General features: G+C 44.2%; 2 protein-coding genes and 2 pseudogenes across 4 annotated transcripts; all 4 read right to left on the bottom strand.

Annotated features, from left to right (window-relative positions):
- Positions 1 to 324: 324 nt before the first annotated feature.
- LOC109867009 (matrix metalloproteinase-14-like) lies at positions 325 to 7,930 on the bottom strand (annotated as a pseudogene).
- Positions 7,931 to 8,052: 122 nt separating this feature from the next.
- On the bottom strand, positions 8,053 to 11,973 carry zpd (zona pellucida glycoprotein d). 3 transcript variants are annotated; one of them, XM_031801997.1, is made up of 9 exons: positions 11,761 to 11,973; positions 11,600 to 11,642; positions 11,402 to 11,509; positions 11,112 to 11,320; positions 10,741 to 10,898; positions 9,581 to 9,823; positions 9,220 to 9,394; positions 8,559 to 8,664; positions 8,053 to 8,233 (listed from the first exon to the last, which is right to left on the bottom strand). In XM_031801997.1, the coding sequence occupies exons 1-9, from the start codon at positions 11,782 to 11,784 to the stop codon at positions 8,115 to 8,117; spliced, it is 1,185 nt and encodes a 394-aa protein (XP_031657857.1). In that variant the 5' UTR covers positions 11,785 to 11,973; the 3' UTR covers positions 8,053 to 8,114. The 3 variants fall into 3 exon arrangements, with proteins under 3 accessions (XP_031657857.1, XP_031657855.1, XP_031657858.1); XM_031801995.1 differs by having other exon boundaries at positions 11,600 to 11,666; positions 11,761 to 11,949; XM_031801998.1 differs by lacking the exons at positions 11,402 to 11,509; positions 11,600 to 11,642 and having other exon boundaries at positions 8,078 to 8,233; positions 11,761 to 11,950.
- Positions 11,974 to 12,090: 117 nt separating this feature from the next.
- On the bottom strand, positions 12,091 to 13,200 carry LOC116356299 (matrix metalloproteinase-15-like; annotated as a pseudogene).
- Positions 13,201 to 13,506: 306 nt separating this feature from the next.
- LOC116356300 (neutrophil collagenase-like) lies at positions 13,507 to 23,102 on the bottom strand. Its single transcript, XM_031801439.1, has 7 exons — positions 23,047 to 23,102; positions 22,667 to 22,796; positions 20,984 to 21,005; positions 19,391 to 19,785; positions 19,124 to 19,262; positions 17,744 to 18,013; positions 13,507 to 13,553 (listed from the first exon to the last, which is right to left on the bottom strand). The coding sequence occupies exons 1-7, from the start codon at positions 23,100 to 23,102 to the stop codon at positions 13,507 to 13,509; spliced, it is 1,059 nt and encodes a 352-aa protein (XP_031657299.1).
- Between the last annotated feature and the right edge of the window lie 1,876 nt (positions 23,103 to 24,978).

Here is a 24,978-nt window from a genome sequence, read left to right on the forward strand (position 1 = left end):
TGTTTTATAAAGACATTCACAGAAATCTGTAGCTAAACACGCTTAAAACTACAACCGCAACTAACAAAAATCGAAACACGGGACGTTAAAAGTGTATATTATCTGTTATAAACAGGCTTAAATCAAGATCGGGTAAAGCACCATGGAGGAAAGATAGGGAAACTGTGTGCTTGTATTTTTATGTAATGCTTTTGTGTATATATGTGTTCAAATGGAATGTGCCTATGTATGGTGTTTGTATGTGTTTGCGTGTGTGTGAATCCATTTCTGGAGCAGATCAAACCCACTCCTGCAGGGATTGTTTGCAGTGGACCAAAAGTCTGGGCGCCTCTTTCTTCTGCAGGGTGTTGATAATAGCATAAATCAATAATAGGATGAACAGCTCCAGGACTAGGGGCACAGTCACTATGATCAGGGTCATAACCTTGGCCTCATTCTCAGCCATCCTCACCACCACATCCACCCCTTTGTCCTTCGCATCAGGTTCATAATCCACATCGTTGGTGTAATCCTTATTGGTCTCTCTGTCCACCTCATCCAGGACTGAGCCAACTGGTGGTTGTGGTTTTGGCTGGTCCACTGTTGGCCACTTGCGGCCTGTAACTGTGTCATCTGTATCTGGGTCCACGCTGGGGATATGGGGTAGTCTGGGTCATCCTTCATCTTCCGGTTATCAAACCTCCAGTACCTGGAGCCCTTGTAGAAGTATGTGTAAACTGGGTAGGGAAGACAAATATTGTTGATGCAAATGTTGAAAAGCACCGAGGGAATTTACTATGGAAATGCTATTTGTTCATTTTTTTCACGTTTGAGTCATTAGTCTGTTAATTAACCTTCTTTGGGTATGCATCTTCTGCTCCAACTCTTGACAAGTTCATCACACTTCACAGGATACTGTCATTGCAGACCTGTGCTAGTCCTGTTCACCATTAGTAATAGTTACAGTACTGTGAAGGAGAAGCCTTCACTTGGACTAGAGACTATTTTTAATTCTCCTTCACAAGTACCTATCCCTTTTGATGAAAATGGAAAAATGAAAAACTACTTAGTTTGTTTATTCACTATAGGAAACAGCTTTGAAAAGCATTAGCTGGGGTGGGACTTTGGTGGGAGAGGAGGAATTGAGATACCTGCGTGAGAACCTTTGCCAGGCATTCCACGTGTCCAAACCCTTTCCCCTCTCAGCTCAGTATCTATAGCCTCCCTCCATTTTTTACAGCCATTATCCCCTATAACAACTCACTCACCACCATCATCGCTGAGGAAGGCTCCTTTAGGAGAGGATGGGACCTTACCCCACCTGGAGACAGGTTTCGGGTAGTCGCTGTCACCGGTGCGAAACGATCATGAAACCGTGTGGTACAAAGGACTAATGACTCTCACAAGAAACTCCCTTTTCTTGAGGTCTCGGTCTTTCAACACTCAGGGCCAAATCTGTTTTCCCTTGACTAGATGAATGATTATTATCAATAACATTTAAGATTTAAAAAGATAGCTCATCAGTCAGTCAGTTGAGATCAGTTATGGTAGGGTAAATAAAATGAAATAAAATGGTATTGGTCACATACACAGATAGGAAGAGGAGAAACATCAAAATATATCAATAGGATATTCATTTTGAATAAGGAAATAGTAGCAGTAATAGTGATTGAGGGGGAAATGGGGGCAAACGGGACGAAATGTCTATCTAACCTGATGGATCGTGGTTGTCAAGGGTCCAGGGTTCATCAGTGTCAAAGTGCGTGTCTCCGCCCATCCCAGACCCTGGGTAGTAGGCATGAGCCAGAGACCCCCCCTTCGCTCTCAAACAGAGACATGTCTCCATGGAAACCAGATGCAAAAAACAGCATGATATCTAGCGTGTCCTGGCTGCTGTTAGTGATGTCTTGGAAAGCGACATCTTCAAAGCTCAGTGGAGTCACGCGCTCCCACACCTTGAAAGCTGTGCGGATGGCCTCCAGTGTCCGAACCTCACCAACCGTTGGGGTGGTGTTCATAATGCTGGGAGAGGTGGTTGAGGATAAGACAAAATATACTTAGCACATACACTACCGGTCAAAAGTTTTAGAACACCTAGTAATTCAAGGGTTTTTCTTTATTTTTTAACTATTTTCTACATTGTAGAATAATAGTAAAGACATCAAAACTATGAAATAACACATATGGAATCATGTAGTAACCAAAAAATGGTTAAACAAACCAAAATGTATTTTACATTTGAGATTCTTCAAATAGCCACCCTTTGCCTTGATGACATCTTTGCACACTCTTGGCAGTCTCTCAGCCAGCTTCATGAGGTAGTCACCTGGAATGCATTTCAATTAACAGGTGTGCCTTCTTAAAAGTTCATTTGTGGAATTTCTTTCCTTCTTAATGCATTTGAGCCAATCAGTTATGTTGTGACAAGGTAGGGGGGGTACAGAAGATAGCCCTATTTGGTAAATGACCAAGTCCATATTTTGGCAAGAACAGCTCAAATAAGCAAAGAGAAACGACAGTCCATCATTACTGTCAATCAATACGGAAAATAGGTAAATTTCAAGAACATTGAAAGTTGCAAAAACCATCAAGAGCTATGATGAAACTGGCTATCATGAGGAATGCCACAGGAATGGAAGGCCCAGAGTTACCTCTGCTGCAGAGGATAAGTTCATTAGAGTTACCAGCCTCAGAAATTGCTGCCCAAATAAATGCTTCAGAGTTCAAGTAACAGACACATCTCAACATCAACTGTGCAGAGGAGACTGTGTTAATCAGTTATTCATGGTTGAATTGCTGCAAAGAAACCACTACTAAAGGACACCAATAATAAGAAGAAACGTGCTTGGGCCAAGAAACACGAGCAATGGACATTAGACCAGTAGAAATGTGTCCTTTGGTTTGGAGTCCAAATTGGAGATTTTTGGTTCCAATAGCCGTGTCTTTGTGAGACGCGGTGTGGGTGAATGGATGATCTCCCCATGTGTATTTTCCACCCTACAGCATGGAGGAGGAGGAGGTGTTATGGTGTGGGGGTGCTTTAAAGGCGAGACTGTCTGGGATTTATTTAGAATTCAAGGCACACTTAACAAGCATGGATACCACAGCATTCTGTAGCGATACGCCATCCCATCTGGTTTGGGCTTAGTGGGACTATAATTTGTTTTACAACAGGACAATGACCCACCACACCTCCAGGCTGTGTAAGGGCTATTTTACCAAGAAAGAGAGTGATGGAGTGCTGCATCACATGACCTGGCCTCCACAATCCCCTGACCACAACTAAATTGAGATGGTTTGGGATGAGTCGGACCGCAGAGTGAAGGAAAAGCAGCCAATATGTGCTCAGCATATGTGGGAACTCCTTGGAAAAGCATTCCAGGTGAAGCTGGTTGAGAGAATGCCAAGAGTGTGCAAAGCTGTCATCAAGGCAAAGTGTGGCTACTTTGAAGAATCTCAAATAGAAAATATATTTTTCACCGGTAGTGTATATACAGAGGGTCATTACAAATTACGTAGGTTGTCAGTGGTCTATACACATATGGGAATTCAGGTCTCTTTGCAGTGTTGTTTATACTGACGCTTTGCACACCAGTCAGGGGGAAATCTGTTTGAGATTCCCAACATGGTTTTCTTAGAATCCCCCAGCATACATAGGCCTACCACACACCTGTAAGTCAGAAGGTTCTTGTCCCACTTCTGACCAGTGAGAGCGTAGCGTTTCCGCCTCACACCATTCTCAGCCTGCTCAACAGATTTGTCTGGGACTCCACAGCGAGGCCTTCTCATGGCCCTAAAAGGGGAGTGAAAAACACAATTGAATAGAGCACAGATAACCACATAGATATATAGGATCAGATACATTGTTAATTTAAGGCTAGAGTGGTTCCACAGTGCTACACCAAAATCAAATCAAATCAAATCAAATTTATTTATATAGCCCTTCGTACATCAGCTGATATCTCAAAGTGCTGTACAGAAACCCAGCCTAAAACCCCAAACAGCAAGCAATGCAGGTGGAGAAGCACGGTGGCTAGGAAAAACTCCCTAGAAAGGCCAATAGCTAGGAAGAAACCTAGAGAGGAACCAGGCTATGTGGGGTGGCCAGTCCTCTTCTGGCTGTGCCGGGTGGAGATTATAACAGAACATGGTCAAGATGTTCAATGTTCATAAATGACCAGCATGGTCGAATAATAATAAGGCAGAACAGTTGAAACTAGAGCAGCAGCACAGTCAGGTGGAAGTTGAAACTGGAGCAGCAGCATGGCCAGGTACACCAGGAGGTGCAACTTTTCTCTGTCTCAGAATAGCTCTATAATGTAATCATGACTGTACATTATTACATTATCTTGACATCATTATCAATTTAGTTTCTATCAGTCTGTACAATATAACTGAGGCTGCCAGTGGCATCCATACTTCAGTGCGGCAGGGTCCATCTCTCCAGTGACCTCTAGACCATAGAAGCGCTGCATGTCACTGACGGCATTGGGTAGAATTTGAGAGGACCGCATGGTTGACATCTGTCTGCTGGCTTGAGACAGGTAGCCAAACCTCCGCAACCACGACTACAAGTATACAACAGAGATAGATAGATGGCTTGAGAGCTAGAGAAAGAGAGACAAATAGAGAGACAAGAGAATTGAGAGATTGAGAGCAACATCAAAGGGAGAGCAGTTAAAATATATAGAGAGAGGACAGAGAAACAGATGGTTTCTATTACTTCATGGCATTACTCTTTGAGTCACACCTTCTTATTGGCAGTTTAGATAACCACAGGATCGGCCCAACAGATAATAGGATAGAGCAGACGTCATTGGGTGTAAGAGTAAAAGCTTTGGAATGTAAGCATTTCACCCAAAACAAAACACTGATATACAGATTTTAATCCATGTAAATTACAACAAAAATTCTACATAAACCGTCTAAATTCGACTGTACAATATATACCATTAATATAGCCACAAGCAGACGTGTGTCTGGCTGTAAAGTCTGGCGTTGTTAGTGTTTAAATACTGGAGAGTTGAGACCAAATCACGGACGCTGGACAGAGTGGATTTCAGTTGTAACAAAAGGCAGTTTTAATGAGTCAAAGATATCTTGTCCTGCAGTTTTACGTGCACGGATCTAGTTCATACAACTCGGCAAGGAGTCAGGTCAAAAAGAGGCCTTATACAAAGGTTACATTCATTTTTATACATAGAATAAAGTAGGTAGAGTCTTGTCGTTTTTGTCTTCTGATTGGTCCCAAAAAGTTGGAGGCGGACCTGCTCTAATCCAGAGCATGAGCCCCATTGGTACAGAACAGAGTCTTGTTCTCTGAGCCCCTGACCAGTAGAGGGGGAGATGTGTTTATACTAGGAGATGTTTGTGTCAGCGGTTCGTGAGGTAGAGGGGCAGTTTTTTATGGCTGGGTGTATGTGTTCATGCGATGGAATGTCTTTGTTTCCTGGGGTCGGGAGACAACCAAGCTGAGGGGATAATTTTAGGGGGGTAGTTTTATTGCTGGCTGTGTGAGCTAGTTCCTGTTTTAGCAAGGGTACGTAAGATGACTTGAGTCAGGCGGTTTAGCTTAGCGCTGTATAATATATGAGTTATGTGTATGAATATTTATATAACAGCGTACAATATTAATATACCACTGATAATCCAATGGAAACAAGAGACCCAGCCAGCCAAGACAGCACAGAGAGCTTGCCTTGCAAAAGCCTTGACAGGGGAATTTAAAAACAAATGGGCCCACTGAGCACAACCAGAGAGCTCATACTTTCTCTGTAAACAAGCATGCACTGCACACCTGCACACATAGACCCATACACACACACAGAGAGAGGGCAAGAGAGAGAGAAATAAAAGCAGCTTCAGGCCACCAAAATGGTGACTCATAGAGTGCTCATTCTGGATATCTTGCCCAACATGCGTGCAGGATAAGCAGTACAGTAGACGAGGAACACATTGTGGTTTACAAGCATGTAAATAGGGTTTAACCCTAGAGGTCAAACTTTTACACAACACACAATTACTCCCAATAATATGCCTGCCATGCATGAAGTAGGAACGTTGCCCAATATCCATTATTGGAAAGTTCAAGGGTCATACATGTGTGCATCAAATATGTCCATGAATCAGCGCATGAGAAGTCATTAGATCACATAAAATGCTAAATCAGTTTAGATTACCTGACCAGGATAATAGAGATCATGGTCATGCAACGTTTCAGTTAAAGGATACTAAGTTCATAAGGCGATGGCCACAATTCTACACACGACACACGTATACAGACTGTACCTCTGCGTTGAAATGGTCTTCGTCCGCATTGCTAACAAGCCTGTTGCACAAGAGCAAGACGATTGAGGCCATTATGTTTCCACAGCCCCGGAGAAGCGCTTCTCCAGAGAGATGCCATTTTGATGCAGCCTCGTTCGCCCGTGCAATGGACTGTCATTCAGATGTGATTGAAAATTGTTGTGAGTGATCTGCTATGTGTCTGCATAGTCAAACTCTTTGGTTGAGTTCAAAATCCAGTTTGTGTTCAAGTTCTGTTGATGTTCAAATACAGGAGGGCGAGACCAAATCATGGACGCTGGACAGAGTGGAATCAGGTGTAGCAAAACGGCAGTTTATTGGTCAAAGATATCTTGTCCTACATCGTGCACGGACCTAAGCAATAGGACTCTGTGAGGAGTCAGAATAATTAGGCTGCCCAGCCAGAGTTTACAGCAGAATGTATACACAGAATAATGTAGGTGGAGTCTCGTCGTTTTGGTCTTCTGACTGGTCCTGAAGAGTTGGAGGCGGGCCTGCTTAGCCAGAGCAGGAGCCCCATTGGTGCACAGCAAAGTCCTCTGCTCTTGGCACCCGACCAGTAGGGGGGGTAGAGTGTGAGTGTACAGTGCTCATGAAATGTGTGTCAAGGAAACGTGGATATTGGTAATGTCTGCTTTAGGCTCAGGTGTTTCCTGTCTTTGCAGGAGTGCATGCAAGGGTCAATGTCAGTGAGATAGTTTGGCACTCTAAGCTCGTTAGTGTTGCAGGATGTTCTTTGTATTTTACAGGGGAGTATATTTGCGTGATGGCAGCTGTGTGTCCTTCGGATAATCATGTTATTGCACGTAGGCTCTAAACTTGACTGAGGACACTGGGCCCAGAGTTATCTGGGGACAACCGGTTTAACCAGAGCGTTGGTCTGCTAGTAATGCTTGATATTAGATTATTTATATAACAGTTCTCTCCGCAGTTCAACCACTGGGCATTGGATCGTGGCGCGCTGAAATCTGATCGTTGCAAAACAGCTCGGGTTAGAACTGGTAGAAATTATCCCCAAATATGTGATCATGGGTTATTTAAGGCCTGTGTCAGTTTTACATTTATGCCCAGTTCCTAATGGCCCACACGAGCTAAACGTAAGAACAGCATTTCTGGCATATTAGTGTGTTACCTACTTCCCCTTCAGTCAATAGCTTTCCTGCACGATGAGGGAAGAGTAGAGAGAAGAAAAGTGTCAAGCGTCATATTTAGTTCTTGTAAGATGTAGCCGTACCATACTCAGAACGTAATTGTGGAGGATACCCTCAAACAAAATTCAATTGTCTTACAAGTTACTTCCAAGTACCCAGAAGGTCTGTAAGATTTTAGTTAAACCACCGCATGCCTCTTGCAGGCTATCCTGGATTACATTGATAGTCCAATAAACTCACTGCCTTCTGAGAATACAAACAGAGCAGTGACTGCTAGAGAGATCGGGAGGAAAATTAATGTAGCCTACATACTGTGGGAAGTCTATTAGACAAAGCAATTTCTCTTGAAAATAAACTCCCCTCCCCCTGGGGATGAATTATAGACCGACCCCTCAGTTGGCTCCTATTGCCATCTGCTGATAACTAAGAATCACTACACTATTTGATCAAATCGAGTGACACTATAATAAGAGTTGGTGTTTGATGAGACCAGTCATGATTTAAACCAGTAACTCATGTTTGAACTTCTTTGTAACCCACAGCCACATTGAACTACAGGGCTGAATGCTCAGAGCTCTGTGGTAAGTCATGTTTATAAAATGTGAAAGGCACAACATTTCTGCAGAGAGCGACTCATTTAATTGTCATAGAAATTATTATTTTTATTCAAGTTGGATGTCAGCGGTTTGCTAGCTGTGACAGTCGTCGGTTTCCTGCCTTAGCGATGGTGATTAGGGCGAGGAGGAAGAGGCCCAGGACCCAGATGCCAGCCACAGGAATCAGCAGCAGCAGCAGATCTGGAACAAAGTCAAGACTGTTGAAAACACCTCACACCACCCTGCCTCTAGCTGCAACATGAGCCCAGAGGGGTATACTACAATGTAGGATCAATGATTTAGCCAGCTAACGTGCCTAAAGTCTTACAACCATTTTGAAAACTGAAAGAATGACTCAACCAAAAACATGTACCCATGTTGAGCTTTTGTAGTATAGCCCTCTGGTCTACGTCACAATCATTTAAAAAAATAAAAAATGCAGGCAAGTAGAGTGAGCAAGGGCAATATTTGAGCCCGGCAAGAATATATTTTAATCTTACGTAGATAACGAAACACAAATCCTTACTAGATTGGGGTCGGTCTGGTATGTCAATCCTGATTGGTCCATATGACAGTAGACCTTGAGTTGGGTCTCCACGCACTGCTGCCCTCTTGGTTATAGATTTGCACTCCTGTAGCAGTAAAGCATTAATAAAAGATAATCTTGTATGCCATGCCAACTTCTGAAAAGGCATTTTCTTCATGAATAGAAATAATATTTGAGCATTTTTAACCCCTTTTGTCATCCCAATTTCAGTGTATCCAAGTGGTAGTTACAGTCTAGTCCCATTGCTGCGACTCCCGTACAGACTGTGGAGAGGCGAAGGGCGAGAGCTGTGCGTCCTCCGAAACACAACCCCGTCGAGCCGCACTGCTTCTTGACAATGCTTACTTAACCCGGAAGTCAGCCGCACCAACGTGTCGAAGGAAACACCGTACACCTGGCGACCGTGTCAGTGTGCATTGCGCCTGGCCTGCCACAGGAGTCGCTAGAGCACGATGGGACAAGGACAACCCGGCCAGCCAAACCCTCCCCTAACCCGGACAACACTGGGCCAATTGTGCGCCGCCTCATGGGTCTCCCGGTCGCGGCGACTAAACCTGGAATCGAACCAGGATCTGTAGTGACACAGCTAGCACCGCTATGCAGTGCCTTAGCCCGCTCCACCAAAGGCCAATGAACTTACAGGAATGCAGGGTTCGTCATCGTCCAGGGAGCACAAGCGCACTGCGCAGTGCAGGTACAGGTCATGAGGCTCCACAACAAAGCGGAACATGTCAAAGCTGTACCGGATGGTTGAGGCCTCTCCATTGGCGCCCATTGTCGTATTGAGAAAGGTGACAGTTTCGTCATTCACACACCTGTGAGGGGGAGTGTCTTGGGTTGAGTAAATTTAACACTATTCTGCCACAATTAGTCAGACATGCCAAATTGACCTCAGCTCAACTGAATTGCTCACAGCATGCTAAATGAATTGTTCATGCCATGTTTCAAGAGCAGAAGTAGGCATACATGTTCCCAGGGATAAATGTTGATTGTCCACTCACCCATTGCGCAGCAGGGTGTGAACAGAGCTGTCTGTCTGGTTGGGTTTGGGGGACTGTGTGGCCCAGCATTCATTCACCCTCAAGTGGAAGACGTCCTCCAGCTCCACGACCTTGATCTCCACATACACCCTGTCCCGGAGGTGGATCAGCGGTGAGCTTTGGAACGCCTCTGTGTAGGTGTGATCTGTGAAGAGGGCCATCTCCACCTTGGCATCCAACTCACCCATCCGCATCACAGTCTCACTGAACCAAAACAGCACAGGATTACTGTGAGAAATGCTTGTCATATCCACATTACCTGAACCGGAAGAACTCCTGCTATAAATCAGTGGTTAGTCAGACATTACTCGCTGTCCCAGATGGCAGATAGCGGTTGCTACCTAGGTAGTATTAATAGCCATTGCTACCTAGGTAGTATTAATAAAGGTAAAAATAAAACAAAGGGTAAGCAAAATATTCTACCAACACTCACTAAGTGAATATTCCTCAATGCCCCACTTGAAAGCCACAACAGTCTTCTAAAAGTTCACGGCTAGGTGCAGGTGGTTTGTTGGAATTTAGAAAATGCCCAGTTAAAGTCAATACATTATCCTCAAGGAAGTAATGCAACTACTGTGTATACCACTATCTTCCCCATTTCAAATCTTCTCCCATTGAGACAGACAAGTGTCATTCAACACAGCTTTATTTCTGAGTCACACTCATGACATGCAGCACTTGTGGACACCCACCTGTCTCAATCAATGAGAATAATTGAAATCAAGATTGCGTCACATGGCAAAAGTGAAATAAACAGCATTTTCTAAATTCCAACCAACCACCTACAACTAGCCATGGAGGGTTACAAGACAGTGGTGGCTTTCACGAAGGGAATTGAGATATACTAATCTTAGTTATTATAACATTTACCTTTAACACCATCAACAGCTGGAACATCAGTAATGTCAGACTAGCAAGAATAATTCCTGGACCTATTGTACAGGCTCAAACTAGAGCCCAGAATTGTTCCTGGAGAGGAAACCCGAGTATCAAATAATAAGGCAATGTGACAAATTGCATCTCAAGTGAGTCTACTTGTTAGGTCGTTCCAGTAATAGACCAAGACAAACTTTAAGTACATTAAGTTGTGATCAAGTCAATTTTTAGAGAGTGGGCCTTACCTAGAGAAGGGGATGATGGGGTACGGCAAACTGACAGTGCGGATGTATGGGTAGATACACGTGTACTCAATTTTTATCATTGGGTCTCTTATTATATTTCCATAGACTTGAGGGGCCGACATGAGAGTTAAGGCGTATGCAATGTGAGTGATGTTTTTCTGTTGTAAAAAGAGAGAGCACAATGCCAGTAAAAACAAACTTCCAGCTTCATAAATCACCACTTGGACTTGCTGCGATAACAAGGGTAAAAACTCCTGCCCTCAAATCGGCACATGACAACTATAGATCAGTGTGTTGAGCCTTCAGATTAGGCCTTTTCTGAGACAGGATTATCAAAGCATAATATGAAGTGTGGGATGAATCATACTTACCTCCAGTGGTTTACCGCCACAGGAAACGTACTGATCCTTTGATATCCGCACAATGTAGTATGGGACATCAGACATAACCTCCTTTTGGGCACGACAAGACTCATTCTTCAAGTGCAGAGATTCCATAGGTACTTTGTAGTACTGGAAAAAGTCCTCATTCACCATGATAGTAATGTAGTCTTTGCCACACATGACATTGATGGTAGCAACTAAAATAAATTAAAACACAGTTTTAGAACAAATTCCAATAGAACTATTGTAGTTATTCTGGTCTACCAAAATGTTTAAACCTTTGTCACACAGGTCTCCATAGTAGCCAACAGCACATTTGCAGTTGCTTTTGTCGAGGGATAGCAAACACTTGGTTGTGTCAGTGCAGTGTGTGACAGTGCATATTCCTGAGAGAAAACATGACATCAATGGAGGCCACTCATGAAATTATCAAGTAAATACTCGCAAGCTATAGATCTCAGACAAGTGTTTCTCACCAAGGACACGGTCACAGCAGAAAATGACGAGGACCAAAAATACCTGGTAAATTCCACAGCAATTAACCTACATGATATTTAACAGGTTTAATTAATTTTCTACGTTGTAGTTTCTAAACGTGTCCTTTTGTTTCAATACAAGCATAACAGTATTTACACACCTTCAAGTTGAATTTGAGCGCCATTGGTTATTTGCAATCTGTTCCCAAAATATATATTTATTTTTGTACTGACTTGAATTACTGGAAGGTCAAAGTAACATAGCCCTGTCTGAAGAATACAAAAAAAAAACGTAGCCTTATATACTCAACAGATCGAAAGGCCTGGAGCTGTAATTACCATAGACCTAGGTGATTACCTGAATGTAAAACACCTGTTTATTTGTATCTGAGCAATAAGCCTACCCCCAGTCACACACCTTCATTTCCCTCGGAGTGCCCCAACTTCCCTCGAGTAACCTCATTGGCCAAGCACAGAAATGAAGTCACCCCATCTTTCCCAGCCTATCAGCAACCTAATTGCACCAGTCAATTGCAGAACCCCTCCTATCCAGAAAAACAAACATTGCAGGGAGAGACATGGCTTAATAGAGAGGTTGATAATTTAGGGAATTTTAATTTCACAATGTTCGTCTCAATTTTTATGGACTTCCAATGGAGATGGCCTAGGCCTACTAGTCTGCATAGGCTATAGCTCTGCTAGGGTACTACCCCCCCCTAGAGGAAAGACACAGTGGAGACGGTGGTCTTGTGTTAACAGCACACAGCACACACAACAGTTAAACATTCACGCACCACCACTCTGTTTTATAAGGACATTCACGGAAATCTGTAGCTAAACACGCTTAAAACTACAACCGCAACTAACAGAAATCTAAACACGGGACGTTAAAAGTGTATATTATCTGTTATAAACAGGCTTAAATCAAGATCGGGTAAAGCACCATGGAGGAAAGATAGGGAAACTGTGTGCTTGTATTTTTATGTAATGCTTGAGTGTATATATGTGTTCAAATGGAATGTGCCTATGTATGGTGTGTGTATGTGTTTGCGTGTGTGTGAATCCATTTCTGGAGCAGATCAAACCTACTCCTGCAGGGATCGTTTGCAGTGGACCAAAAGTCTGGGCGCCTCTTTCTTCTGCAGGGTGTTGATAATAGCATAGATCAATAGTAGGATGAACAGGACCAGGGGCACGGTCACTATGATCAGGGTCATAACCTTGGCCTCGTTCTCAGCCATCCTCACCACCACATCCACCCCTTTGTCCTTCGCATCAGGTTCATAATCCACATCGTTGGTGTATTCCTAATTGGTCTCCCTGTCCACCTCATCCAGGTCTGAGCCAACTGGTGGTTGTGGTTTTGGCTGGTCCACTGTTGGCCACTTGCGGCCTGTAACTGTGTCATCTGTATCTGGGTTCACGCCTGGGGCTCCATCACAGCCCATAAAGTCTTTATGGATGGATCTGGGGTTGTCTGGGTCGTCCTTCATCTTCTGGTTATCAAACCTCCAGTACTTGGAGCCCTTGTAGAAGTATGTGTAAGCTGGGTAGGGAAGACAAATATTGTTGATGCAAATGTTGAAAAGCACCGAGGGAATTTACTATGGAAATGCTATTTGTTCATTTTTTTCACGTTTGAGTCATTAGTCTGTTAATTAACCTTCTTTGGGTATGCATCTTCTGCTCCAACTCTTGACAAGTTCATCACACTTCACAGGATACTGTCATTGCAGACCTGTGCTAGTCCTGTTCACAATTAGTAATAGTTACAGTACTGTGAAGGAGAAGCCTTCACTTGGACTAGAGACTATTTTTAATTCTCCTTCACAAATACCTATCCCTTTTGATGAAAATGGAAAAATGAAAAACTACTTATCTGGAAGACATTTGACCATCATAGTTGTTTATTCACTATAGGAAACAGCTTTGAAAAGCATTAGCTGGGGTGGGACTTTGGTGGGAGAGGAGGAATTATGAGATACCTGCATTAGACAACCTTTGCCAGGCATTCCATGTGTCCAAACCCTTTCCCCTCTCAGCTCAGTATCTATAGCCTTCCTCCATTTTTTTACAGCCATTATCCCCTATAACAACTCACTCACCGCCATCATCGCTGAGGAAGGCTTCTTTATTTATTTATTTATTTCACCTTTATTTAACCAGGTAGGCTAGTTGAGAACAAGTTCCCATTTGCAACTGCGACCTGGCCAAGATAAAGCGTAGCAATTCGACACATACAACAACACAGAGTTACACATGGAATAAACAAAACATAGTCAATAATACAGTAGATCAAAAGAAAACAAAAAGTCTATATACAGTGAATGCAAATGAGGTAAGTTAAGGAAATAAATAGGCCATGGTGGCGAAGTAATTACAATATAGCAATTAAACACTGGAATGGTAGATCGGCAGAAGATGAATGTGCAGGTAGAGATACTGGGGTGCAAATGAGAAAAATAAATAAATAAATACCAGTATGGGGATGAGGTAGGTAGATAGATGGGCTATGTACAGGTGCAGTGATATGTTAAGCTGCTCTGACAGCTGGTGCTTAAAGCTAGTGAGGGAGATGTGAGTCTCCGGCTTCAGAGATTTTTGCAATTCGTTCCAGTCATGGGCAGCAGAGAACTGGAAGGAAAGACGACCAAAGGAGGAATTGGCTTTGGGGGTGACCAGTGAAATATACCTGCTGGAGCGCGTGCTACGAGTGGGTGCTGCTATGGTGACCAGTGAGCTGAGATAAGGCGGGGCTTTACCTAGCAGAGACTTGTAGATAACCTGTAGCCAGTGGGTTTGGCGACTGGTATGAAGCGAGGGCCAATCAACGAGAGCGTACAGGTCGCAATGGTGGGTAGTGTATGGGGCTTTGGCGACCAAACGGATGGCACTGTGATAGACTGCATCCAGTTTGTTGAGTAGAGTGTCGGAGGCTATTTTATAGATGACATCACCGAAGTCGAGGATCGGTAGGATGGTCAGTTTTACGAGGGTATGTTTGGCAACATGAGTGAAGGATGCTTTTTTGCGATATAGGAAGCCGATTCTAGATTTAATTTTGGATTGGAGATGCTTAATATAAGTCTGGAAGGAGAGTTTACACTCTAACCAGACACCCAGGTATTTGTAGTTGTCCACGTATTCTAAGTCAGAGCCGTCTACAGTAGTGATGCTGGACGGGCGAGCAGGTGCGGGCAGTGATCGACTGAATAGCATGCATTTAGTTTTACTTGCATTTAAGAGCAGTTGGAGGCCACGGAAGTTGTATGGCATTGAAGCTCGTCTGGAGGTTAGTTAACACAGTATCCAAGGAGGGGCCAGAAGTATACAGAATGGTGTCGTCTGCGTAGAGGTGGATCAGAGAATCACCAGCAGCAAGAGCAACATCATTGATGCATACAGAAAAGAGAGTCGGCCCGAGAATTGAACCCTTGTGGCACACCCATAGAGACTGTCAGAGGTCCGGACAACAGGCCCTCCGATTTGACACACTCAACTCTATCAGAGAAGTAGTTGGTAAACCAGGCGAGGCAATCATTTGAGAAACCAAGGCTGTCGAGTCTGCCAATAAGAATGTTGTGATTGACAGAGTCGGAGCCTTGGCCAGGTCGATGAATACGGCTGCATAGTAATGTCTCTTATCAAATCAAATTTATTTATATAGCCCTTCGTACATCAGCCGATATCTCAAAGTGCTGTACAGAAACCCAGCCTAAAACCCCAAACAGCAAGCAATGCAGGTGTAGAAGCACGGTGGCTAGGAAAAACTCCCTAGAAAGGCCAATACCTAGGAAGAAACCTAGAGAGGAACCAGGCTATGTGGGGTGGCCAGTCCTCTTCTGGCTGTGCCGGGTGGAGATTATAACAGAACATGGCCAAGATGTTCAAATGTTCATAAATGACCAGCATGGTCGAATAATAATAAGGCAGAACAGTTGAAACTGGAGCAGCAGCACAGTCAGGTGGAAGTTGAAACTGGAGCAGCAGCATGGCCAGGTGGACTGGGGACAGCAAGGAGTCATCATGTCAGGTAGTCCTGGGGCATGGTCCTAGGGCTCAGGTCAGTTGAAACTGGAACAGCAGCATGGCCAGGTGGACTGGGGACAGCAAGGAGTCATCATGTCAGGTAGTCCTGGGGCATGGTCCTAGGGCTCAGGTCCTCCGAGAGAGAGAAAGAAAGAGAGAAGGAGAGAATTAGAGAACGCACACTTAGATTCACACAGGACACCGAATAGGACAGGAGAAGTACTCCAGATATAACAAACTGACCCCAGCCCCCCGACACATAAACTACTGCAGCATAAATACTGGAGGCTGAGACAGGAGGGGTCAGGAGACACTGTGGCCCCATCCGAGGACACCCCCTCGATGGCGGTTATGATTTAGAACCTTGAGCGTGGCTGAGGTGCACCCACGACCAGCTCTGAAACCAGATTGCATAGCGGAGAAGGTATGGTGGGATTCTAAATGGTCAGTAATCTGTTTGTTAACTTGGCTTTCGAAGACCTTAGAAAGACAGGGTAGGATAGATATAGGTCTGTAGCAGTTTGGGTCTAGAGTGTCACCCGCTTTGAAGAGGGGGATGACCGCGCAGCCTTCCAATCTTTGGGAATCTCAGACGATAGGAAAGAGAGTTTGAACAGGCTAGTAATAGGGGATGCAACAATTTCGGCAGAACATTTTAGAAAGAGAGGGTCTAGATTGTCTAGCCCGGCTGATTTGTAGGGGCCCAGATTTTTCAGCTCTTTCAGAACATCAGCTATCTGGATTTGGGTAAAGGAGAAATGGTGGGGGTGCCGGGCAGTTGACCGGGGTAGGGGTAGCCATATGGAAAGCATGGCCAGCCGTAGAGAAATGCTTATTGAAATTCTCAATTATAGTGGATTTATCGGTGGTGACAGTGTTTCCTAGCCTCAGAGCAGTGGGCAGCTGGGAGGAGGTGCTCTTATTCTCCATGGACTTTACAGTGTCCCAGAACTTTTTTGAGTTAGTACTACAGGATGCAAATTTCTGTTTGAAAAAGCTTGCCTTAGCTTTTCTAACTGCCTGTGTATATTTGTTACTAACTTCCCTGAAAAGTTGCATATCACGGGGGCTATTCGATGCTAATGCAGAACGCCACAGGATGTTTTTGTGTTGGTCGAGGGCAGACAGGTCTGGAGTGAACCAAGGACTGTATCTATTCCTAGTTCTACATTTTTTGAGAGGGGCATGCTTATTTAAGATGGTGAGGAAGACACTTTTAAAGAATAGCCAGGCATCCTCTGCTGACGGGATGAGGTCTATGTCATTCCAGGATACCCCGGCCAGGTCGATTAGAAAGGCCTGCTCGCAGAAGTGTTTCAGGGGGCGTTTGACAGTGATGAGGGGTGGTCGTTTGGTCGCAGACCCATTACGGATGCAGGCAATGAGGCAGTGATCGCTGATATCTTGATTGAAAACAGCAGTGGTGTATTTGGAGGGCGAATTAGTTAGGATGACATCTATGAGGGTGCCCGTGTTTACTGATTTGGGGTTGTACCTGGTAGGTTCATTGATCATTTGTGTGAGATTGAGGGCATCAAGCTTAGTTTGTATGTGATGTCATCGCATATGTAGGAGGTGGAACAACATGGTTGGTTAAGGCATATTGAGCAGGGCTACAGCCTACTGTAGGCTCTACAGTGAAATAAGACAGTAATCACTAACCAGGACAGTAATGGACAAGGCATATTGATATTAGAGAGAGGCATGCATAGCCAAGTGAACATATATGGGTCCAGTGAGTGGTTGGGCTGGATGGGGACATGGCGATTCAGACAGTTAGCAGGCCGATGCTAACAAGCTAACAGTTAGTAGGCCAGGGCTAAACAAGCTAGCAGCTAGTAGACCGGGGAAAGCTAGCAGTTAGCAGGCCGGGTTAGCAAGCAAGCAGTTAGCATGGGCTAGCAGTTACATACCGGGCAGGTAAGCTAGCAGTTAGCAGGCCGGGGCCGGCAGCTAGCAGTTAGTAGACCGGGGCAAGCTAGCAGTTAGCAGGCCGGGTTAGCAAGCAGTTAGCCAGGGCTAGCAGTTAGCAGACCGGGCCCGGCAAGCTAGCAGTTAGCAGACCGGGTTAGCAAGTAAGCAGATAGCAGGGGCTAGAAAATTAGCCTTTGGGGGACGTCGCGATGGGGGTAGGTCTGTTTTTGCCTCTTCGTGCGGTGACGTCGCGCCTGAGGGGCCTGTAGTCCTCAGGCAGATTATGTCGGTATTCCAGTCGTAGGGGATCTGCGGGGTTCCATGCCCCATACCGGCTGTTGAAGGGGTCCGGATATTGCAGCCCAGGAGTACATTTCGGTGGTAGCAGAGGATGGGACCTTGCCCCACCTGGAGATAAGTTTTGGGTAGTCGCTGTCACTGGTGCGAAACTCTTCATCAAAACGCCAGTATCTGCAGGAGAGGAAGGTGACAAGATGGATCATGAAACCGTGTGGTACAAAGGACTAATGACCACCATCATTTGCAAATAAATTCATTAAAAATCCTACAGTGTGATTTTCTGGATTTTTCCCCCTAATTTTGTCTGTCATAGTTGAAGTGTACCTATGATGAAAATTACAGGGCTCTCTCATCTTTTTCAGTGGGAGAACTTGCACAATTGGTGGCTGACTAAATACTTTTTTGCCCCACTGTACATCCTAGACGTCAAGTTAGCAGCGGCAGCTGTAAACGTGGGCTAGGAAAGGACGGACAATCTCCTCAGAAAGACAGGGTACTACAACGAATCAGTTTAACCACAAGACATACTCTTCAAAGGACAAGAGCGATCTCTGCTGGGCAACCCACCCTTCCATCTACGGCCAATCTATCGAAACGGAGCTCAGAGTAAATATTTCTTGCATTTTCCTTTTTCAAATGGGCGGCTATTTAGAATGCATAAGACTCTGTATTTACGATAGCATAGCTTCATAAGGTCCGATAGAGACCCAATCCTTTCGTTCCTCAGTCTTCCCGCACTTTCATTCAAACCCATCCCCTTTTCTTTGCGTAACCAGCTGTAATATCGGTTCCTTCCATAAGGGACGTTTTCTTGTATGACATAATTAGTAATCAATGTATGATCCAGCCCGTGTATATGTAATTCTGTGTGATTATTTAGGTATGTAGTAAATAAATAATTAAACCAAAATTTGTATTGCTGATTCAACTTGTTAGCCAGGGTTCGTGAAGATAACCAAGAATTTTACGACGTTCAGATGAGACTGAATAAGGTGACGATTAATAATTGACTGCTATTGATATAAAAGATTACCAGGTCTTTAAGAGTTTATTCGGAAGACAACGGCTCTATAAACATTCTTCCGTGGTCCCCCGACTTTCTAGTTAATTACATTTACATCATTACTTTAATCAGGTAATATTAATTACAGAGAAATTATTTTATAAAATAGCATGCCATATCATTTAATCCGGCATAGCAAAGACACAACAGCACCCATTAGATTTAAACTATTACACATAAAATAAACTTAATATATGAGAATAAAATAAAATACACACCTTTGAAAAAGACACATTTTCCATCATGTCGTTCATAATCAGAGTCTATATCATCAGGTAGTCCAACCCAGAAGACCGAGATAGGCATTGGGTAGTTGTCCAGGACAAGGTTCCTTCTAACTCTCCAGAACCAGCGACCCTGGCAACGACAGAAGATACCATCAGAACATAATCACCTACGTCATCCTCTTTTGGGAGATTAGAATGGAGTATGAAGTAATACAACTATACAAAACAGTGTATTCTTAGACTAGCCCTGCTTCTCACCTTGAAGACGAACATCTCCCCTCGCAGCATGGTGACCGTATCAAAGTCCCCGTCACAGATATTGGGGGCAGTGTGTTCTGGCTGCTTTGGGGGGCGACGAGGCTCATCCCTCACCGGCACTGGATCAGGCCAGGGGATGGTGGGGTCTGGGTCGGGTATCGGAGGGAGGGGAGGTGCGTAGGTGGGATTTGGTTCTTGTTGGTCTGGGGTATAGGTAGGGCTGAAGGGGTCTGTCTCAAGGGGACTATCAGGGGTGGTGATGGGGGCTCGGTCTAGAGGAGCAGTGGTGGTGGAGTCTAGGTCTGGAGGAGCAGTGGTGGTGGGGTTTTGGTTTGGGGCAGTGTCATCATCAGCCGTGGCGGGTGGGTCCTGAGTGGGAGCATTGTCTGGAGATCCTGCACAATCCAAGATGATGACATTATAAATGCTATGGGTTTGACAATGAACCTCACATATATCCCTACATGCTTTCTCTGCCCCCACCCGACAATAAGAAATTATAAAAGATAACAAAGTAAATGGCTCAGTAGAATAGCGCCTTCTCTTGTTAGGGTGCTCTCTCTCATGACCCTGTGAGGGAGGACGTCAATTAAACGGGTTCTACTATGCATGTACACTATCGTTCAAAAGTTTGGGGTCACTTAGAAATGTCCTTGATGGCCAGAAACAAATAACTTTCTTCTGAAACTCGTCAGTCTGGTGATGTTCTGAGAAATGAAGGGTATTCCATGCGGAAAATGCCAAGAAACTGAAGATCTCATACAGCGCTGTGTACTACTCCCTTCACAGAACAGCGCAAACTGGCCCTAACCAGATTGGAAAGAGGAGTGGGAGGCCCCGGTACACAAATGAGCAAGAGGACAAGTACATTAGAGTGTCTAGTTTGAGAAACAGACGCCTCAAAAGTCCTCAACTGGCAGCTTCATTAAGTAGTACCCGCAAAACACCTGTCTCAACATCAACAATAAAGAGGCGACTCCAGGATGCTGGCCTTCTAGGCAGAGTTGCAAAGAAAAAGCCATATCTCAGACTGGCCAATAAAAACAAAAGATTAAGATGGGCAAAAGAACATAGACACTGGACAGAGGAACTCTGCCTAGATGGCCAGCATCCCGGAGTCGCCTCTTCACTGTTGACGTTGATACTGGTGTTTCGCGGGTACTATTTAATGAAGCTAGGCTACCCTGGGGCGGCAGGGTAGCCTAGTGCAACCAGAAGGTTGCAAGTTCAAACCCCCGAGCTGACAAGGTACAAATCTGTCGTTCTGCCCCTGAACAGGCAGGTAACCCACTGTTCCTTGGCAGTCATTGAAAATAATTATTTGTTCTTAACTTACTTGCCTAGTTAAATAAAGGTAAAAAAAAATAGCTGCCAATTGAGGACTTGTGAGGCATCTGTTTCTCAAACTAGACACTCGAATGTACATGCCCTCTTGGTCAGTTGTTCACCCGAGCCTCCCACTCCTTTTTGTATTCTGGTTAGAGTCCGTTTGCGCTGTTCTGTGAAGGGAGATCTTCAGTTTCTTGGCAATTTCACGCGCTCCCACACCTCGAAAGCTCTGCGGATGGCCTCCAGTGTCCGAACCTCACCAACCTTTGGGGTAGTGTTCATAATGCTGGGAGAGGGGGTTGAGGATAAGACCAAATATACTTAGCACATACACTACCGGTCAAAAGTTTTAGAACACCTACTAATTCAAGGGTTTTTCTTTCTTTCTTTCTTTTTACTATTTTCTACATTGTAGAATAATAGTAAAGACATCAAAACTATGAAATAACACATATGGAATCATGTAGTAACCAAAAAAATTGTTAAACAAATCAAAATATATTTTACATTTGAGATTCTTCAAATAGCCACCCTTAGCCTTGATGACAGCTTTGCACACTCTTGGCAGTCTCTCAGCCAACTTCATGAGGTAGTCACCTGGAATGCATTTCAATTAACAGGTGTGCCTTCTTAAAAGATAATTTGTGGAAATTCTTTCCTTCTTAATGCATTTGAGCCAATCAGTTGTGTTGTGACAAGGTAGGGGGGGTACAGAAGATAGCCCTATTTGGTAAACGACCAAGTCCATATTTTGGCAAGTCCATATTTTGGCAAGAACAGCTCAAATAAGCAAAGAGAAATGACAGTCCATCATTACTGTCAGTCAATACAGAAAATAGGTCAATTTCAAGAACATTGAAAGTTGCAAAAACCATCAAGCGCTATGATGAAACTGGCTATCATGAGGAACGCCACAGGAATGGAAGACCCAGAGTTACCTCTGCTGCAGAGGATAAGTTCATTAGAGTTACCAGCCTCAGAAATTGCTGCCCAAATAGATGCTTCAGAGTTCAAGTAACAGACACATCTCAACATCAACTGTGCAGAGGAGACTGTGTTAATCAGTTATTCATGGTTGAATTGCTGCAAAGAAACCACTACTAAAGGACACCAATAATAAGAAGAAACGTGCTTGGGCCAAGAAACACGAGCAATGGACATTAGACCAGTAGAAATGTGTCCTTTGGTTTGGAGTCCAAATTGGAGATTTTTGGTTCCAATAGCCGTGTCTTTGTGAGACGCGGTGTAGTGAATGGATGATCTCCGCATGTGTATTTTCCACCCTACAGCATGGAGGAGGAGGTGTTATGGTGTGGGGGTGCTTTAAAGGCGAGACTGTCTGGGATTTATTTAGAATTCAAGGCACACTTAACAAGCATGGATACCACAGCATTCTGTAGCGATACGCCATCCCATCTGATTTGGGCTTAGTGGGACTATAATTTGTTTTACAACAGGACAATGACCCACCACACCTCCAGGCTGTGTAAGGGCTATTTTACCAAGAAAGAGAGTGATGGAGTGCTGCATCACATGACCTGGCCTCCACAATCCCCTGACCACAACTAAATTGAGATGGTTTGGGATGAGTCGGACCGCAGAGTGAAGGAAAAGCAGCCAATATGTGCTCAGCATATGTGGGAACTCCTTGGAAAAGCATTCCAGGTGAAGCTGGTTGAGAGAATGCCAAGAGTGTGCAAAGCTGTCATCAAGGCAAAGTGTGGCTACTTTGAAGAATCTCAAATAGAAATATATATTTTTCACCGGTAGTGTATATACAGAGGGTCATTACAAATTACGTAGGTTGTCAGTGGTCTATACACATATGGGAATTCAGGTCTCTTTGCAGTGTTGTTTATACTGACGCTTTGCACGCCAGTCAGGGGGAAATCTGTTTGAGATTCCCAACATGGTTTTCTTAGAATCCCCCAGCATACATAGGCCTACCACACACCTGTAAGTCAGAAGGTTCTTGTCCCACTTCTGGCCAGTGAGAGCGTAGCGTTTCCGCCTCACACCATTCTCAGCCTGCTCAACAGATTTGTCTGGGACTCCACAGCGAGGCCTTCTCATGGCCCTAAAAGGGGAGTGAAAACACAATTGAATAGAGCACAGATAACCACATAGATATATAGGATCAGATACATTGTTAATTTAAGGCTAGAGTGGTTCCACAGTGCTACACCAGGAGGTGCAACTTTTCTCTGTCTCAGAATAGCTCTATAATGTAATCATGACTGTACATTATTACATTATCTTGACATCATTATCAATTTAGTTTCTATCAGTCTGTACAATATAACTGAGGCTGCCAGTGGCATCCATACTTTAGTGCGGCAGGGTCCATCTCTCCAGTGACCTCTAGACCATAGAAGCGCTGCATGTCACTGACGGCATTGGGTAGAATTTAAGAGGACCGCATGGTTGACATCTGTCTGCTGGCTTGAGACAGGTAGCCAAACCTCCGCAACCACGACTACAATTATACAACAGAGATAGATAGATGGCTTGAGAGCTAGAGAAAGAGAGACAAATAGAGAGACAAGAGAATTGAGAGATTGAGAGCAACATCAAAGGGAGAGCAGTTAAAATATATAGAGAGAGGACAGAGAAACAGATGGTTTCTATTACTTCATGGCATTACTCTTTGAGTCACACCTTCTTATTGGCAGTTTAGATAACCACAGGGTCGGCCCAACAGATAATAGGATAGAGCAGACGTTATTGGGTGTAAGAGTAAAAGCTTTGGAATGTAAGCATTTCACCCAAAACAAAACACTGATATACAGATTTTAATCCATGTAAATTACAAAAGAAATTCTACATAAACCGTCTAAATTCGACTGTACAATATATACCATTAATATAGCCACAAGCAGACGTGTGTCTGGCTGTAAAGTCTGGCGTACAATATTAATATACCACTGATAATCCAATGGAAACAAGAGACCCAACCAGCCAAGACAGCACAGAGAGCTTGCCTTGCAAAAGCCTTGACAGGGGAATTTAAAAACAAATGGGCCCACTGAGCACAACCAGAGAGCTCATACTTTCTCTGTAAACAAGCATGCACTGCACACCTGCACACATAGACCCATACACACACACAGAGAGAGGGCAAGAGAGAGAGAAATAAAAGCAGCTTCAGGCCACCAAAATGGTGACTCATAGAGTGCTCATTCTGGATATCTTGCCCAACATGCGTGCAGGATAAGCAGTACAGTAGACGAGGAACACATTGTGGTTTACAAGCATGTAAATAGGGTTTAACCCTAGAGGTCAAACTTTTACACAACACACAATTACTCCCAATAATATGCCTGCCATGCATGAAGTAGGAACGTTGCCCAATATCCATTATTGGAAAGTTCAAGGGTCATACATGTGTGCATCAAATATGTCCATGAATCAGCGCATGAGAAGTCATTAGATCACATAAAATGCTAAATCAGTTTAGATTACCTGACCAGGATAATAGAGATCATGGTCATGCAACGTTTCAGTTAAAGGATACTATGTTCATAAGGCGATGGCCACAATTCTACACACGACACACATATACAGACTGTACCTCTGCGTTGAAATGGTCTTCGTCCGCATTGCTAACAAGCCTGTTGCACAAGAGCAAGACGATTGAGGCCATTATGTTTCCACAGCCCCGGAGAAGCGCTTCTCCAGAGAGATGCCATTTTGATGCAGCCTCGTTCGCCCGTGCAATGGACTGTCATTCAGATGTGATTGAAAATTGTTGTGAGTGATCTGCTATGTGTCTGCATAGTAAAACTCTTTGGTTGAGTTCAAAATCCAGTTTGTGTTCAAGTTCTGTTGATGTTCAAATACAGGAGGGCGAGACCAAATCATGGACGCTGGACAGAGTGGAATCAGGTGTAGCAAAACGGCAGTTTATTGGTCAAAGATATCTTGTCCTACATCGTGCACGGACCTAAGCAATAGGACTCTGTGAGGAGTCAGAATAATTAGGCTGCCCAGCCAGAGTTTACAGCAGAATGTATACACAGAATAATGTAGGTGGAGTCTCGTCGTTTTGGTCTTCTGACTGGTCCTGAAGAGTTGGAGGCGGGCCTGCTTAGCCAGAGCAGGAGCCCCATTGGTGCACAGCAAAGTCCTCTGCTCTTGGCACCCGACCAGTAGGGGGGGGGTAGAGTGTGAGTGTACAGTGCTCATGAAATGTGTGTCAAGGAAACGTGGATAGTGGTAATGTCTGCTTTAGGCTCAGGTGTTTCCTGTCTTTGCAGGAG

Source organism: Oncorhynchus kisutch, linkage group LG22 (assembly GCF_002021735.2).
Source record: "Oncorhynchus kisutch isolate 150728-3 linkage group LG22, Okis_V2, whole genome shotgun sequence".
Taxonomy (NCBI): Eukaryota; Metazoa; Chordata; class Actinopteri; order Salmoniformes; family Salmonidae; genus Oncorhynchus; species Oncorhynchus kisutch.